Below are 17,624 nucleotides of genomic sequence, written 5' to 3'. Positions count from 1 at the left end.
TTAATGGAAGAAAAAAAAACATTTTTAAAACCCTAGTGATGGACATTCTCAGTTTAATATTAGTTGTGTTATTATGTTAAGCCAGCTGAAAGTAATTATTTTTGGCATGTAAAATATTCATTATCCTGAAATTTTTCTTTTTAAACTCTCAGTTCAGGTACTCTGATCATCAAGTATGAGTCCTGAAGAACTGTCTACAAAACAAATAGCCACTAAAAGACACCTTAATAAAGTTGAAAAATTCATGACAGTCACATAAAAGCACAGCAAGTCCAGGACTGGAAGCTGTGTCTTTCCCATGTAGAATAATATTTTCTAATCTTGTCCATTTTAACAGTCTCTCAGCTGTGTAGGACAATGAGTTAAAATTTATTAAATACAAAACAGTAGTGAATCCTCCTCATTGTGTTATGTATACTGCATGCTTTCAAATTCAATTTATAATGTCACCCATTAATATCAGCCCTGTCATGACTTCCTTTTTTTAAAATGTTCCAGTTAACTCTTATTAACTTCAGTTTGTCTCAAAGAGTCATACCTTCAACCTATTGACAGAAAACTTTACACGTTTTCCTTCTAACAAAATGCTCTCTTGCACAGATGTAAGTCTAACTGCACAAAATGATAAAGCCAAGAATTACTTTAAAAAAAAAAGAAAAAGAGAAAAGCAAAATCTCTATTCAGCTAAGTACCTTCTTACACGGTGAAGGATCCAACTGAACTGCCTTTCAGCACCTTTGAATGATAAGCCTGGGCCCTTGGTAACACGTTTTTATCACGCCCAGACTTAGAGAACCCTTACAGAGCAGAACTCGGGACAGTCCTCCTGTCAGCACCTCCACAATGAGGACCACATCTGAGGGTGGCACCTCTTTCCCATCCCTCTGCCAGAGCGAGGTACTGCCTTTTAATTCCTTTATATTAGGGCAAGTAGACCCAGTGAAAGTAAGGAGAAATCCAGAAAAAGAAAAAAGAGGGGAAAGGAAAATAAAGTAAGAAATTAGGTCTTTGGGGACAGAAATAGGAAGAAATAACAGCCTAACCATGTATTTAGGTCATTAAGTAAATGGCCGCCAACCCAACAGACTTAAAGCATCCCCCTCTCAACGACACACAAACCCTAAAGACAGTAGCAAAATAACACTGCAGTCTAAAAATACTGAGTAAATAAGATGTCAGATATGCTCAAGAGAATCCGTGCTACAATGAGTAACTTCCTACTGTTCAAGATTATTTTCATTTTCTTAACAGAAATGAAAAACTGATGAGCTTAATTAAAGAAAAACAAAAGGATATTATTTTGTTGTTAAAAGATCAATTCATTTTTTTAATTGGAATGATGATTAGTAAGCTGAGAATTTGATTTCTACGTTAGCCAGTTTGAATAATGCGTTGTTTCTCCACAAGCATTTCCATTAAGAAAGGCTCTGTGGATGAAGAAATGATACAGCTCTTCCTCTCTTCTCCTGATCTCTGACTCTGTGGCATGAAATGCTTCCCAGAGCGTTTGAACAGAACAACACCGCACACCACCCTCACCCAAATGAACTCTAGTCATAAATTTTTCACCTTAGGGTTTGAATGTACACTATGAAATTTGCTAGGCTTCCTATGGGGAATGTACAAATTAAAAAAGAATCAATACTTTTATTTTTCCTAGTCTCTAAATTTCTTTTAAAACTGGGGAGGGAGAAGGCAGTACAGGTCATGCTCAGTGAGGAGATGGGGGTACCTCGGATGTCACTGCCCCGGGCATCATTTTCCGGACGTCATCTGTACATATTAAAACTTCCTGGAGCTTGAGTTGTTCAGAAAGTTTTTCATCTTATTTTTTTCGCCTGTTAACAATTATATCTTACACGAAAAAACTCCTTCTTCTATACAATGTCTTGCTTGTATGTAGGACAGAAAGGCTGCTATGCCTGAATTATGCCTCTTTTCCCTTATTTCTCTAAAGCTTAAAAATAGATGTCGAAGTTCCTTGAAAGGGTTTTGACTCCCTTCCTCCTTCTCTCCCTGGTCCTTAAGTAGACGAGGATCACCAAGCAGAATGTGGAAGCCAGCTGCTTTTTGGGAAATAAAAATGGCATCAGCTTTGGCAGACAGGGGTGAGATCAATCATTTCCTATGATCCCCAAACAATCTTCTCTCTGACCAAGGCCTGGAAAAGGGTAGTTGTGTAGCGGCAAAAACATACCACGAGAGGGACAAGAGGATTTTCACATGGTGAAGAATTCATTCCACGCACAGAACAACCCAGGCTCCAAACCTCACATGAAAGGAAATCTTGTAACCATTATATCCCATGTTCTTTGGACAGTAACAAGCAGGGAGTCCCAGAAAAAAATCCTCTCACTGAAAAAGTCACCCCACGATTCACTCTCTTCTCCCTGCTACCACGAAGTTCCCTGACAATATTCCGTGGGCAAAAAGGAGTTAACTCCTAGTTCATTTCCAACACAATGATTCAAATTGTGGACACAAGCTAAAAGCAAATTCCAGTTTCTTGTCTCATTCCTTTTGATACATACACATATATGTGTGTGTGTGTTTATGTATATTCTAATCAAGCATCCCAAGTTCAGAAAATACCTCTTAGGCTGTACAGAGTCATTAGCTATTCATGTTTATAGGGAAAGTCCTGCGGAAAGCTTTGCAGACTGATGAAGGCAGGTGCCCTATCTAACTTTTAAGTGTGTGTCAGGCATATAAGGTGGGGAGAGAGAAGCACTAGAATTTTTGTTTTTCGCTGAAGTGGATGACGCCAGCTCACTATCTGTAACGGCCTGCTCCTTTGGAATCAGCTCCCCGTGTCACAATGACCTGGCAAACTTGAATGCTTTCACTATCACTGGAGTCCTTGCAATCCTGCTTTGGCTGTGACCCATTCACTTTTGCCCCAACTTCTCCGAGATGCCTTACTCAGCATCTAATTAGTTAGGGAGGATTTGCCGCGGCTCTTAACCCTGACACAGAGTGGGAGGATGTGCTGCTGTGGGAGCCCAAATCTGTCCTGTCACTCCATTAATCAGATTTCCATAAAGCCACGCATGAACAACAGAATTTATCAGTGAGTGTTCAGATACACTCATAAATGCAATTATAAAAAATACCTACAATTATAGAGATAAGATAGCTGCACCTTTAGGGATTGATTTTTCGACCATGGTTACTTGACTCACCTTAGCAAAAGGCTTTACAAATCACACACACGCACACACACACACACACACACACACACACAGTCCCAGGGAGCAGAGGACAGAAACATGAGAAAAGTAATTTCAAAATGATCACCTACTATGTTCCAAGTCACTTAATGTATCGTGGTGAAAATAAACTTGAAATTTGTGCACAGATTTTTAATATATACCAATATATACCACATACACATCTGAGAATAGGTTTGTGCCTGATCTGCATTTACACATATGTAAACACCACAAATAAGGCCTACTACTTTCCCCTCCCTTGCATTACAAATCAGACAGTACCTGTTAAGTGAAGTCTGCATGTTATACGTAGGCTTTCAAAGTATAGGCCAGCACACAGGTACCTGTCTCTATGCTATAATTTGTATTTAAACAATTATCCACATATTTCTATTTTAGTGTTACATTATAAGAATGGATGATAAGAATTATATGTGAACATATGTCTACAGTTAAGACTTCAAAATAAAACACATTATCACTCAAATTAGAGAGGGGAACTAAATTGGAGGTAGCAGCCTACCGATTCAACAAGCTGAAGTTACATGCCTCCTAATATAATATAAATATTTATTTTAGCATCATGACCGTAAGTTTGGTCAATTTAATCCTTTTTTAGTAAGACATGATTACTAAAACACACCGACTGTAAGAAGGGGAGTAAAAAGGGAGGAGGAAAAGTGCAGAAACCTAGGGATGCATGATGCCTGGCAGTGAAAGTCATTTTCAAAGACCATTAACTATCAACTGCTTTACTCAGGTCTCTGGTTAAATAAGAATATACATCCTCTGTTAAAAGGGACAGGAGGGCTGCACGAGTGGGATAGAGTTTAGAATAAAAATGTATTACAAACTAGAAAGAAGAATCAAACCACAATATACAATTAGGCATCTGACTTGTATGAAACACTATGTGCCTTATAAACTGTTAATGAATAAACATTCAAATTATTTGGCGGGGGGGGGCAGGTAGGAAGTCAGACAAAACCACCATTTCCACTTGAAAATATAGATTCAACCAACGGAAACTGTGTTTGCCTATATGAATAGAAAGAACTAAAAGACTACTGGGAGAAAAATTCATTTCAAACCTGCTTTTAAATGGATTCCAGCAATGTTATTATATGCTTCTGACAATATATTTTATTTATCATTTCTCTGAAATGGGCTAGATTTTATATTAGTGAGAAAGTTTGCTTGACTCTGTCCTATCTCTGGTGAGCAGACGCTCTGGTATTAATGTAAATCACTGATTTAATTTTTAGCTTTTTTGGTTTGCCCCTCACCTATCCAGGAAATGATTTCTCTGGTGATAACTAACACATCATGCTAATGAGACAATCTAATGCACAATAGAAAAATGTCACTACTAATAATATTTGCATGAAGTTAAATAAAGCAACTGTAGGATAATGTCAGACAGTTGTTCTTTAACAAGACACAGTTTCACAATGAAATTATGTTGTTAATTTTGTTACATCATTGGGTGAATCCTAAATTACTACATAATGATGCACAGAGTCATTTATAATTCTAACTTAGTATTTCACTCATGTCTGAAAAGAGACCTTATTAAGGGATCCACATCTTATTTGAAACAGGTTAAATATACCTCACTAATAATAAAAGGTAAATGCCTCTAGTAATGTGTAAAACTGTGGGCTCTAGCCCTTTACCTGCTATGGTTTCATTTCTGAAAAGATTTCAAAATATATTAGACTATTGCATCCCTTGAGGTAGCTACAAAAATTTTATTTGCTATTCTCTCACATGCACAAAAGATTTACAGAAATTGAAAAATCGCCATTTAAAGCCTGATTAAAAACAACAACAACAACTTCCAAAAGCAGTCCTGATTTTGTGCTTTTAACAGTACTTTGTGAGGTTAAAATGGGTAAAATAACATTCTGGACTCTAGGAGATGAAGAGAGAAGATGAGCAAAGGGTTTCTGGTTATTCTCGACCTGTCACTGATCAAAGTGACCCAAAGAAGAACTCCCTTTACAAAAGTCAAGAGTCATGCCCTTTAAGGTTACCAAATATCTGTCTGTATGGAAAAATATTATCCCTTTTGAAAACATCATACTCAAATACAGGAGAAAAATGTAGAGAGGCAGGAAAATGCAGTCAAATTGTCATATCTCAAACTTTAGGGGAACAGACTTAGTTCCACCAAATCTAAATTGGCTTCAGATTGTGGTATCTTTTTTGTTAGAATTACACAGACTGAAGATTTACATATTAGCAGATCTAACTTTGCTCATACAAAACAAATGACAAAGATTTTCATAACCCTACTTCCTAAATTACCCATAGAAGATACAACCCTAGAATATTAAATTTCAGTATTCATGAGCTATTTCACACTCTTAAGTTTTGCTGTAGTTAAATACTATGGATGGTGAATTCTCTATAACTCAGTTTTAAAACCTGCTAGTCACTCTTTTCAAATATTTAAAGAAACGGTCAGGTAAATCCTACAGTTTTTCTTATTACAGAAAACTTTGAAATAAAAAATATGCCCAATAAATTGTATTCATTTCATGAGCTAAGTCAATTTTTTCTTAGAAATTAAAATAATCATAATATAGAAAAAACATCTCTATGCCTTAGAAATACAAAATTCTGCAGACTTGATTAAACTGGACAAACTTTTACCTGCAGTAAGACAAAAGCTGGCTTAAGGCGTATACTGAGACTAGTATTCCTTGAAACTGTTGGCTTTGCGAGATATCTTCCTTGCTCTGGCACATACACACATACATACACACACACACACACTCTCTCTCTCTCTCTCTCTCTCTCTCTCTCTCTCTCTGAATTAGCATTGCTGATGAACTATAGGTCAGGAAAATAAACATATTAAACATGTACAGCACATATATTTTTAGATTTACACATAGCTTCAATTTAAGTTTACACAATATTTATACAAACTAAAATGTCATCCTAAAGGAGAAAAAAAAAAACATGTAAACTCATATCCTCTTTCACATGCTTTCCAAAAATGCAGAGGAGGCTAAGCATTTAATAACCACGACAGGAGAAAAAAGAGGGGAAGGGAAGTCACCAATTACTTCAAAACCAAAAAATAAAGAAAATATATTGAAATCACTACATTTTTTTAAATTGTGATTTTCTCCCTTTATTGTACTACTCTGTTTAGTAAATAGTATAATTAATATTATATAGTTTCATACAGCACCCATAATGCCTAAATTACTTCCCTATATTTCTACTCTTTTCATATAATCACTGATGCTCACTTTCACACATACATGCACATAGGTACACACAAAAGAGATTTTTATACACCCACAGAGTGAAACAGCTGGATCAAAGACATCATAATGGCTTAGCTGTACAAGTTTCTGTCTCTGAGCGATTTCAATTTATTTTCCTAACTTTGATCCATCATTTATATAATTTACTTTTATTTGTTTTTTAGCTAAAATGTTTTCCACGACTTAGTCTCCTTAGATTCAAATCTACTTGGAAATGGGTTAGTGCCAAAGAAGCAATCTAACACCATCTATGTGGTTCAATAGCCATTTATCAATTGATCATTATCTCTATCTGGTTTTATTAACTCTTTTCTAGCTAGAGGGAGACCTAAACCAATCTTCCCTTTCAAAACACACACACACACACACACACACACACACAGACCTCCAGTAACTCAAGAAAACCCTGAATATGACATCTAATTTTTAAAGTGCCAGAACAAGTTATTTGGTCCTAAGGTCAGTGAAAACACACTCTGTGTTCCAACCACGAAAAGAGCCACCCAGGCAGGGACGTGCCTCAGAAATACACCTCTCAAAGCACTCGGCAACTCCAAGGAGTATCTCTGGGAGGAAATGAACTTTTTAACTTGCAAGAATGGGAAATTGCACATAAAGAGTTGCATATTGGGTTTGTGTTGATTGCATTTAAATCCCAGCTTACTGTATCAGCAGTAATCAGGGTCCCTCTACAGGATATGTCAAAATACACCTTATTCAAATGCATTTATCCTATCTAGAAGTGTGTGATACAGCTGTTCGCTAGCTAAATGCTGCAAAGCCCTGGCTCTCTGCACTATCTTTCGCAGATGTATTTCTAAACTTGCGGTAGTCTCCAGCCTGGCAAACTGCTTTCTTTCTTTCTTTAACAATACTTTAAAAATCGAATTAACTGAATAAAGTATTTAGTTCTCATTAACTCCTACAAACAAAATAGGTTTTTAAAAGAAGAACGCAGCTGCAGTATTTTTTGTAAATGAGTGGAGCACTATCCATTTTCTAACGACCTCCATCTACTTAAAATCCCAGTGAACTCGTCAGTAATACTTTCGTGCTGTGCGGAGGGTAGTATCATACTAACTCTTGCTGGTGGAGGCTTTTGAAAAGACGTGTCTGGGAGGGAGGCACCAGGGAACTTCCCTCCCTCGCTTGAGCACAGTCCAAGATGAAAGTTTCTGGGCTGTTTCCCTTCGCTTCCTCTCCCCCTCGCTCCCCCTCGGAGCCGCAGAGCCAGTGATTGTGCAAGAGGAGCCGGGCGCGCGGGGCGCGTAGGTACCACCGAGCGCACGGTACGTGGTACGAGCCGCGGACTCCGCTGATTAATGAGCAGTCGCCGGCGGCCTCGCGCGGACACGTTGGCTCTCCCCGCAGAGCCAGCGGCGGCGCAGCCGGCCAGCCCGAGGACGGCTCTGGGGAGGACGCCGAGGCTGCCCGAGTGTGAGTGCGTCGGCCGGTGGGCGGGCGGGCGGGAGCCGAGCGGGCGCTGCGGGAGCGAAGGGCGAGCGCGGATGAGGCGGCAGCGGCGGCGGCACGGAGGAAGTGGGACCGCCGGTGGCTCAGCCCGCCACACACGCCGCCTCCGCCCGCGCTCCTCGGCGCTGCCAGCGGCTCTTGCGCAGTATCCTCTCCCGGGCCGGGTCGGAGTCGAGCCGCTTCCAGCCCCGGGAAGTCCGTCGGGCAGGGCCGAGGGGCCCCTGCATTTTATGGCTGTGGGGTTAGTAAACCTACTCCGAGACAGCAGCCACTTGGATGAAGTGATTAATGCAGATAGAAAGATAACATGGGGTGGGGGGTGTGTGTGGTTGTTTTTAATTTTTAACAGAAAACAAAGAAATAAATGAAGTCTTCCCCTGACCCAGGACCCAGGCTGGACTGTGAAACTTTGCCACAGATGTCTTTGCTTTCTTTTACTTCGGTATCCTTTCCCCCCTTTTCTTGTAAGTAGTCCTTAGGGAAGCCGTGAAGTAACCCTGCACGTTCCAATAACAGTTATGACATAACAGAACCCAACTACGAAGTGATCACAATTCAAAAATGTTTAGTAAGGAAAATACCAGAAACAGAAGTGCACATAACAATTCAAGGTTTCCTTTAAAAAAAAATGAAAGTAACTTACCTGTTGGGACATTCTGAATAAGAGGTTAGTATCAGCGTTTTGCCATGTCCCCATGAACCCTGGTTCAGCCGGAGTCGTTCTGGTTCCGAACTGCATGGAGTTGTCAGTACAGCAGTCTCTTAAAGTCAAGTCTCTTGCCCTCTTTGGCTCTCTGTCTCTCTGTGTCTCTCTTTCTCTCACATCCACTTCTGCCTCTTCTGACTGAAAAGTGAAGGTGGATTTTTTGAGCCTCTTGGCAGCCAGTAGCAGGAGTGTAGTGTAGTTAAGAAGCTGGCTGAACTGTGTATTTCACTGGGGAAGGGGGAGATTTGGGGGAAGGAGGGGGTCAGAGCTTCTTTCGCACCTTCTGCACAGATACCCCTATCATTTATGCATAGATTGTGGCTCCCCGAGCTTGCCTTTGCTCGGTTTAACAGCTGCCTGTCAGGTGTGCAGGCAGCACTGGAGACCCAACCATCAGCTTCAAACTCTCAGCTACTGCATGTCATTGGATAGCAGAGCTAAGAGTCAACTGCACTGTTCCACTGTCAGGCACTAAATGACACCCTGCACTAACCCCTCTCCAGACACACGGATAGAGAGATACGCACTTACGCACACTCCAAGCAGCACCATGATCAGGGATGGTCCATGGGGCAAGGAGAGACTGGGGCCCTTCCCGGGGAATTTTTCCCAACAGTGCTTTCGGGTATAGCATGCAATATCTGACATCAGTCTTTGCTTTAACATTTGTAAACTGCTAGGCTTAAAAACATTTTTTTCCCCTAATTACACTGGAAGAAAGAAAAATATTCAGCTGTAAGAGAATGTGAAGTTGGCTTAGGTGTTGTCTAAATGTTAGCTCCTAAAAGTCATATAGTATGTGCTGGGCTATTTACAACCACATATAAACTTCTAGAGAAAATAATATACATAGAGATGTGACCTTACACTCTAAAAGGTAAATAAATAAACCTAGCAGTTTTTTGAACATAGAAGATGCACAATAAACATCTGCAAAATAAATACACACTATTTACTACCCAGTTCCCTCAGGGCATTAATTACTCAATTGGATGTTGAACAATAAGAAACTGAATGGAAAAGGAAAAAAGTGTACCTTTTCTTAAAGCTCAAAAGTAGAAAAAAAAATCCTTTGTTAAAGTTCCTGGATGAAGCCCCTACAATATCCTTTCAAATCATAGAAAAGAAAAAGATGAAGAAGAAAAGCCTGTCCCACTTCAGGTAAAAAGTAATGAATATAAAAACTCCATTTTTCAGTCAAGCTCTCCATGGAAAATTCTATAACGTTTTCCAGCCTGATGAAATATAACCTCGATAGCGTGTCATGTTTTTAATTAAACCAGGTTTAAAACAAAACATCTATTTATTAGATCATATTTGTCTACCTTATTGATGGAAAAGCAGAACTGAACAAAATGCACTGTACATAAGCAGTAACTCCAAAATGGAAAGCTAAATTCATGTCATCTCATAAAAGTAGTCAGCAGGAAAAAGCCATCCTTCCTACACTTAAAACGTAAGGCACATTAATCTTCGACCACCTACAAATACCGAGGACAAATGTACCACTCTCCTTGCTCTTTCTTAACTCAAGAATAACAATAAACCTTACTCTCTGAAACAACAAAAGAAACAGAAAAGAGCTTCCGTGGCAGCTCCATGTCATTAGTGGACAATGAGAAAAGATGAGAAAACGTGCACTGTGTTGACACAAATGTGCCTTCCCCTCTAGAACCGACATCTCCTGAAAGCTTTTCTGTTAAACTTCCCTCCGGTTCACCACCATTAAGCACAAAACAAGTCTCAAAAGCAGCACATTCAATATCTGAAGAGAAACAAACAAGAACCCGAAGAATTGTTGCCTTAAAATATATTAAGTCCACCTGTGGTCAATAAAAATATTCTTGGTGGGGGAGGGCAGGAAAAAGACCCTGTGAGTCAATTGTCAACAGTGACTGTACCTTTACAGCTAGCTATTACCCACTTAAACTCCCTCTAAAATTTGCTAGCCTCTTGATTTCTGAAGTGGCACTCAGTGCCTCAGTCAAGCTGCATGCTCAGCTCCTGACCTTCCCACTAATGGCTGTTATTTGTGGGAGGCTTAAGGACACTGTCAATAGCAAGCTTCCTCCTCGGTCCTTGCAGGCTCTGTTGTATCGCTTTGCCTGCGTGTTCTCTCTAGCGTGCCTCTGGCTCTCCTGCTTTCACCCTCTCAGCTCCCCCTCCTTCCTTCTTCTCTCCTTCACTCCCTCTTCCTTTTCTTCCAGCCCCCACCCCTCCTTTCTCTCAGTCCTGTGGTCCTCTCCTTTCCCAGGTATCCCCTCCTCACCAACCACACACACACACACAACACAAAAATCAACTGGCATGCAGCAGCAAGCACCTGCAGTAATAGACTCTTTTATTAAAACTGTTATTCTGCAAGACTTGAAATTCCCCGTGGACTGGGCCATGTCAAAGCCGATATAATTAACTAGAGGCTCAGCAATGGATCAATTACCAGACAAGCAAGTGATAGTGAAATCAATGAAAGATCATCAGCCACATTATCAGTGTTGCAACTCATTAGGGCAAAACTGAGAAATGTGCTCAAAGCGAGCCCAAGCAAGGTGGCATTACAAAACAAAGGGCTAATTTGGAGACCCTGCTGTGAACAATCTGTAACAGAATTAGCCTTTTTTCCCCCTAAACTGCACAGCTCAGTAACTAAATGTGACAGACTGAGAGAAGCAGTTTATTAAGACACCAACCCCAAGTTTATTTAGTTCATAAACTCTCTCCTAGAAAATCAATACAGTCTGTACAGGGTTATTAGGCTGACTAGGTAATACATCCAAATCTAGTCTGCCTGGCCAGCAGTCATCTGACAAAATGCTACCCAGAGTAGGCAAACTGAGCTCTTTCAGAGAGCAAAACTTGGGTTGCTCTAGATGAAACAGGTCTACAGCGTAACGTGTATCTGGCACATTACTGCCAAGGCACAAGCCTCAAAGCACCAGATTATCTTTCTACGGTTTAAAAAAAATTTTTTTTTTTTACCTACAACTCTACCATGCAATTCTGCACCTGCTAAATGGATTTGATCAAACAAAATTTTAACTTGTTTGTAAGAATAGTCTACAAAGAAGACAAGCTTTATTACAATGAGATAACAATTAAGCCAGACTTAGCAAGAAATGAATGAATGAGTCAACTAAAACAAAAACCTCAAGCATATACACATGCTGGGCTTTACAGATTTTAAGTTTCAAACATTCATTTTTAAATCCAGTTTTCAAAATACAAATTTGACTCCTCTAGAACTTGCCACTCACTTCCACATATAAACACAGCATGCAGAGTCCTCAGTCTTAGGATAATCTTCTGTCTAGCAAGCAGGACACCTGTATCATTTTAAGGACACAGGTACAAAAACTATATACCCACAAGGTACACAGATGACTTTTGAGTTTGTCCACTGGCTATATAGTCTGCAGATTGTAGAATAACGGTCTGGAATCATTTGTATTAAAATTACTTAAAACTAGGGGAGTAGAAGCAGGCATCACTTACACAGTAATTGTTTTTCTGCTCTCCTGATTCCATGTATTTCTACTTAAAGAATCACAAATCCTAAAGGCTATGTGTTGACTTTCCCACCCTTACTGATAGTGAGAGATGGACCATGGGAAGAAGAAGTACACCAACTAGGTCTAAATGGCACCCAAGTTATTAAAGATATTATGGGAATGTGAATACCTCCACCTCACCACAACATGTAGCAGAAATACACTTACACAAAAGAAACTCAAATGAAGTTTACAGTGTTAAAACAGATTGGAGAACGGAAGGAAAAAACAAAAAGACAACAGCTTTTGGAAGTGATTTCTGATGTTTATGATGTTTTCACATTTAAAATGTTCCAAGAAAAGGATTACATTATTAACATGACTTCAGTGTACTGGCTCTAAGATACTAAATTCTAAATTTCAAGAAAAAAAATCTTTATTTTCATAGGACTTTAATAAAATCCAATTTATAGATTGCTGTAAATAAACATTTTTCCCCTAACTTTTGAGCTGGTACTCTACTAAGCATTTCAAAGCTCATGTTTTTGAGTAATCTGTAAAAAAGTTAGATATATATAGATATAGATATTCTACTAAGAATAGTCTATTGGTATCTATACTATAGATACCAATGTCTCAGATCATAATCAAAAGTTGTAATTACAGAGAAATTTTATTCTTAAAAACCTTTTTGCATATAACTACATACTGTGTATGTACCCTCAATGAGATCCAATTAGTTGCAAAGAATTTGCATTTCAGTTAGTGTGGGATAACAAGACTACAGGGAGGCACAATGCAATTCCAACAGCAGGGTAAGAAAGTGTGTTCTTTTTTGTTAGCTCTGTAAGCAGTAATTCCCACAACTGACTGTTGTAAATGTTACTGATCTTTTCAATATTTGGGTATTGAGATGGGTTAGGTTTTTCCCTCCATTAAAAAAAAAAATCACATGTTGGTGCAGATATTAGCCACAATGAACACCTTGAAGAAACAAATGAGTGAAGGATTTTGTTTTGCGTGTTTGTATGTGGGGTTTTTTTTGGGGGGGATTGCATACTTTTTCTTTTTGATACTTATTATAATTCCTTTAAAGGCACATTGCTTTCTTAAAATAAGTTCCATAAGTGGAGGTAAGGAAGCGTCATTGAGATACTTTCATATAAAAATATATGGTTTTGTGATAAAGGCATATATTTAGTACACTGAGAAATTACTCAAGGATTTTCCTTTTTTCTAGCCATGTTTCCAACAATGTAAATCCTAAGCAAATATCAAATAAATGTACAATTTATATACACAGTTTAACAAGCATCTGTAGGACTTCTGCTGGTTCACGGAACAATACCTGTAATTCCCTAGGTTCAGTTCAGCAGCTGTTAACAGATTCTGTAATCTGTAATGACAGTAAACTGGCCTTTGCTCTTCTTTTATTCACTATTCATTTTCAAGGCTTGGTTAAGTACAGAGCTGGGTTAAAGATCAGTGGTTTTTCATGTGACACAAGCTGGTATTCATCTAATGGCTTGTCAAGACAAAACTGTCCCTGTTCTTGCCAAAATAATAAAAATGACGCTCCACATCGCATGACAATCAGCACTTCCTTGTGGCAAAACAACTCAAGCTTTTGTACTTCACATATTTTATAGAGAAAAATATTCAATAATTGGCTATCCAATCCTATCTGTGGAATTAGGCTGCCATTCTCAACGGAGATTTTTTAAATGTTATGACCTCTCAACACGTAAACTAGTTTCTAATCAAATCACACTTTACAGTATAAAAAGAATGCTGAAGCTACAAATTCGTATGGCATTAAGGTATATAACTTAATATATGCAAATTATGCAGAAGCAGCAGGCTGGGCCCAGTCACAGAGGTGGGGGGAACCAATTGAGGAAAAGTCATTTTTCTTGAGAACAAAGTATGGGACTTGCTTTGCAACATCTGTTGGGCTGTGTGAAATGTTAACAGATGTCTTAAGTGTAAAAAGGAAAAAGAATTAATAAAGGAAACCTCCTCTGAGCAGATAATCCACCCAAATTTCCATATTCCAGAGAAAAAAAGTTGACAGCAACCTTTTTCCCCTTTGAGACCTGCCATCCCTACTTTTTATTGTGTAAAGTTTCATTTTCTATGTGAGGCTAAGGGGGAAAATTCTTTGACTCACTATAAAGAACAGAGAAAACGTAAAACAATAATTTCCACTGAGGTTTCCCCTTTGTGAATAATTATATCATAATCTAAGCTGCCTGTTTTCCCTTGAGTCATATAGGTCATTTGATGCCAAGACACTGAAAATTCACCCCTCCCCCCAAAAAAAATCATACAAAAAGATGAACTATTATTCCACTCTGCCTGCATGTTTTGGGGGAAAGGAAGGAAAGGAGATTAAAAAGCAGCTTTTAAGATAGAGTTCAGATATGAACACATCTCTACCCTTGAAGGGGATTCACATCACACCTACATCTCCCACTCTCCACTGGCTCCTAATTTCCTTCCATTACCAGCCTTGTAAGAGTTGAAGTACCCCTCTTTCAACCGCCAATTGTTCTACAGAAGCAAAGTCTGATGATCTTGAAGAAAGTTTTTGGATTCTACTAGTTGGATCCCTGCATTTAAATTTTAAGGAAACCGGAAAACTTTTCTTAGTTAACAATTCTCATTCGTGTCTCAATTTACCAGATGATCTAGGCACACCTGAAGGCAGCCGCCTTTAATCCAGATTAAAAAGATGATGCAACGGCTTCCCTGGTGGCGCAGTGGCTGAGAGTCTGCCTGCCGATGCAGGGGACACGGGTTCGTGCCCCCGTCCGGGAAGATCCCGCATGCCGCGGAGCGGCTGGGCCCGTGAGCCATGGCCGCTGAGCCTGCGGGTCCGGAGCCTGTGCTCCGCAACGGGAGAGGCCACAACAGTGAGAGGCCTGCGTACCGCCAAAAAAAAAAAAAAGATGATGCAAGCTGCCAACTACTGAATCTAACCCTGTGCCCGCTTGTGTATGAATGGACTGAACTATGCACCTGTAGTCTTCTATAAATCTTCCTCTTTGGAGACATCAATCCTATTGCTTATTCTCTGAAATTCTGGGACATAAATTTGGGCTGACAGCTCATGGATTAGCCAACTCAAAATGCAGTTAAGGATCTTTATAGATTCAAATGAAGGAGGAAAAAAATGGTGGTGTCCCCTTGGATTGCCAGTCTCAATCACTGGCCCCTCTCTCCTCTACGAGATTCTGTGTTAAAATTGTACGTTACAATTTACAACTGTTTACAACTACACCTTCTCCAGACAGCCCTGGCAGCCTGCACTGGGCATTTCAGTATATAGAAACCTCAGCCAGAAGAGCTTGAGGATTTCAGGGGACAAGAAACGCAGGCATACCTTTTATTTTTGGTTAGTTTGTTTTTTGCCAAAGCATCATGGGTACTAAATGCTCTAGTGTTTACTCACAGGAATACCACATGAGAGCACATGACCAAAAAATAACAACAATATTAACTGCTGTACCAAAAAAATCGATCAGCTACACTGAGGGAGAAGCTTGTGCACTGAAAACATCATAATGTGATCTCAGACTATGGGGAAAACAGGCCTCCTAAAATTAAGCTTGAATAGGACAGAGATTTAAATCACTTTCAGCAGTGGCAGGAACATCCCCCATAAGCAAATACTACCTAAACACTTCATCCTTCTATGGCAAAAGGGAGAAACCGCTCTGGTTGACACTTGCCTCTGTACCAACTGGCACAATCAATGTGATACAGCATCTGCTGACAGCCTAATCAGGGCCTCAATTTCAGAGAAACACATCAAGGATGTGTTTTCAGGGATATATCCAAATGCCATAATCCCTTGATACGCTCTAAAAAAAATTTAAAATAAAGAGAACTTGGGTAGGGTGTGGTAGATGAGGTAGTTTATAAAATGTTAGGGAAATGATGAATCCTTAGAATCAGGACATTTGCAGATGCAAAAGCATCTGAGGTTGGCATGAATCTCGAGCCTCCAAAAAAAAAAAAAAAAGAAATATTTTACCTACCCAGTTTTGGCTTAAAGACAGAAAAGTGACTTTATTCATCTTTTCTCAGCTATGAGCAGTGACAATGGCTTCTTCCTACCATAATGTAAAGTTCACGTTTTATGAGAAAGTCTGGAGGAAAACAACCAGTAACGTGTTTCCTTAAATGAGCATCAAAAAACAGGCTGGGGAGCATACAGCAGGCAATTAGTTTTGTAGGACCATGAAGAGCTACAAGGACTGTAAAGATAGTGCTAATTTCTCTATTTACTTCCTTCTAAAGTCTGCAGACCCAAGAAACGTGCAGCCCCAGTGAACTTATAATAATAGTTCAAATTACTGTCGGGAAGGAAGATTGAGATTCGCAGGCACCCAGTTAATCCAGCACTGCTTTTAGAGCCCGCATACCTCAAAAAAAAAAAAAAAGTGAAATACTAGTATATGTGAAGTTTCATAATCTTTGGAAAACCACAGAGGCTATTTCAGATAGATAGATAGATAGATATAGATAGATAGATAGATAGACTTATTTAAATGAAAAAATGTTGAAACAAAGCAAATTTGAGTAAACCTGAAGATTGTTTTCAAAATTAAGGAACTCAGAAGATGCCAGAAACTCATTAACAGCATATTAAAAACAGGAAGACTTAATGGGTAACTTAGTTCTGAATAGTGATGACCTTCGGTGGGGAGTAGTGACTACAAGAGGCACAAGGAAAGCTGCTGAGGTCCAGGTGATGTCCTGAATCTCCACCTCATTGGTGGTTCTGGGTATGATCACTTTGTAAATATTCACCAAGCCGTATACCCTTATGATTTGTACACTTTTCTGTATGCATGTTATACTTCGGTTCTAAAAGTTTACTACTGCTACTGTGAATGATACTGCTAGTAAAAACAATAAATTAGAACTATGTAAAAGAAAGAAAAAGAGGGAAAAGAAAAACTAAGGGGGAAGTGGGAGAGAATAGAGAAGGGCAGAAGAGGGCAGATACTTTATCACAGTCAAAAATCATTCATGTAACTGCCACTAAATGTACTGCTCTCAATGATTTCTTTAAAGGTAGTAAGTGTGAGGAATCAAGCAAATACCTGAGTTTCACAAAATGGTGATAAGTGTGAAAGACAGTAAAAGGGAGGGAGACAATATTTAGGTGAGAGATACCTTACCTAGGCGGTGCCAGAATGGGAGTGTATCCAAGAGGCTTAAATGTACCTCAACTTGAGCAGCATCAGCCCCACAACAGGGGATCCTGAAAGGTGCTTGCCCTCCCTGCTCATTAAGCCTATCCTCTGACTTGTGACTATGGCTATCTGCAGTGGGTGCTAGGCATGCCTGTTGAGAGACTGGGGAGGAGATTACACATACTCTGCAGACAGTATTATTTGGAGACACTGAGTACATTAAAACAGATAAAAACAAAAACAAAAACAATTGC

At 39.3% G+C, this 17,624-nt stretch overlaps 1 protein-coding gene and 1 long non-coding RNA gene across 11 annotated transcripts in view; one reads left to right on the top strand and one right to left on the bottom strand.

Moving 5' to 3' along the window:
* Positions 1-17,624, bottom strand: part of BNC2 (basonuclin zinc finger protein 2) — a 430,899-nt gene that overhangs the window by 289,059 nt on the left and 124,216 nt on the right. For 8 of the 10 annotated variants that reach the window (XM_060102087.1, XM_060102088.1, XM_060102089.1 and 5 more), the window contains exon 2: positions 8,613-8,813. The exons of the other annotated variants lie outside the window; for them this stretch is intronic. In XM_060102087.1, coding sequence (XP_059958070.1) covers positions 8,613-8,813 — 201 coding nt within the window. The remainder of the gene's footprint in view (positions 1-8,612; positions 8,814-17,624) is intronic. 10 annotated transcript variants of the gene reach the window in all.
* Positions 7,750-15,223, top strand: LOC132492503 (uncharacterized). The gene is made up of 2 exons (XR_009532826.1): positions 7,750-7,933; positions 14,849-15,223. It is a non-coding gene; the product is annotated as an uncharacterized LOC132492503 (long non-coding RNA).

Source organism: Mesoplodon densirostris, chromosome 6, assembly GCF_025265405.1.
Source record: "Mesoplodon densirostris isolate mMesDen1 chromosome 6, mMesDen1 primary haplotype, whole genome shotgun sequence".
NCBI classification, from domain to species: Eukaryota; Metazoa; Chordata; class Mammalia; order Artiodactyla; family Ziphiidae; genus Mesoplodon; species Mesoplodon densirostris.
Note: the sequence above shows the minus strand (reverse complement) of the source record. Positions and strands in the feature narration are given on the sequence as shown.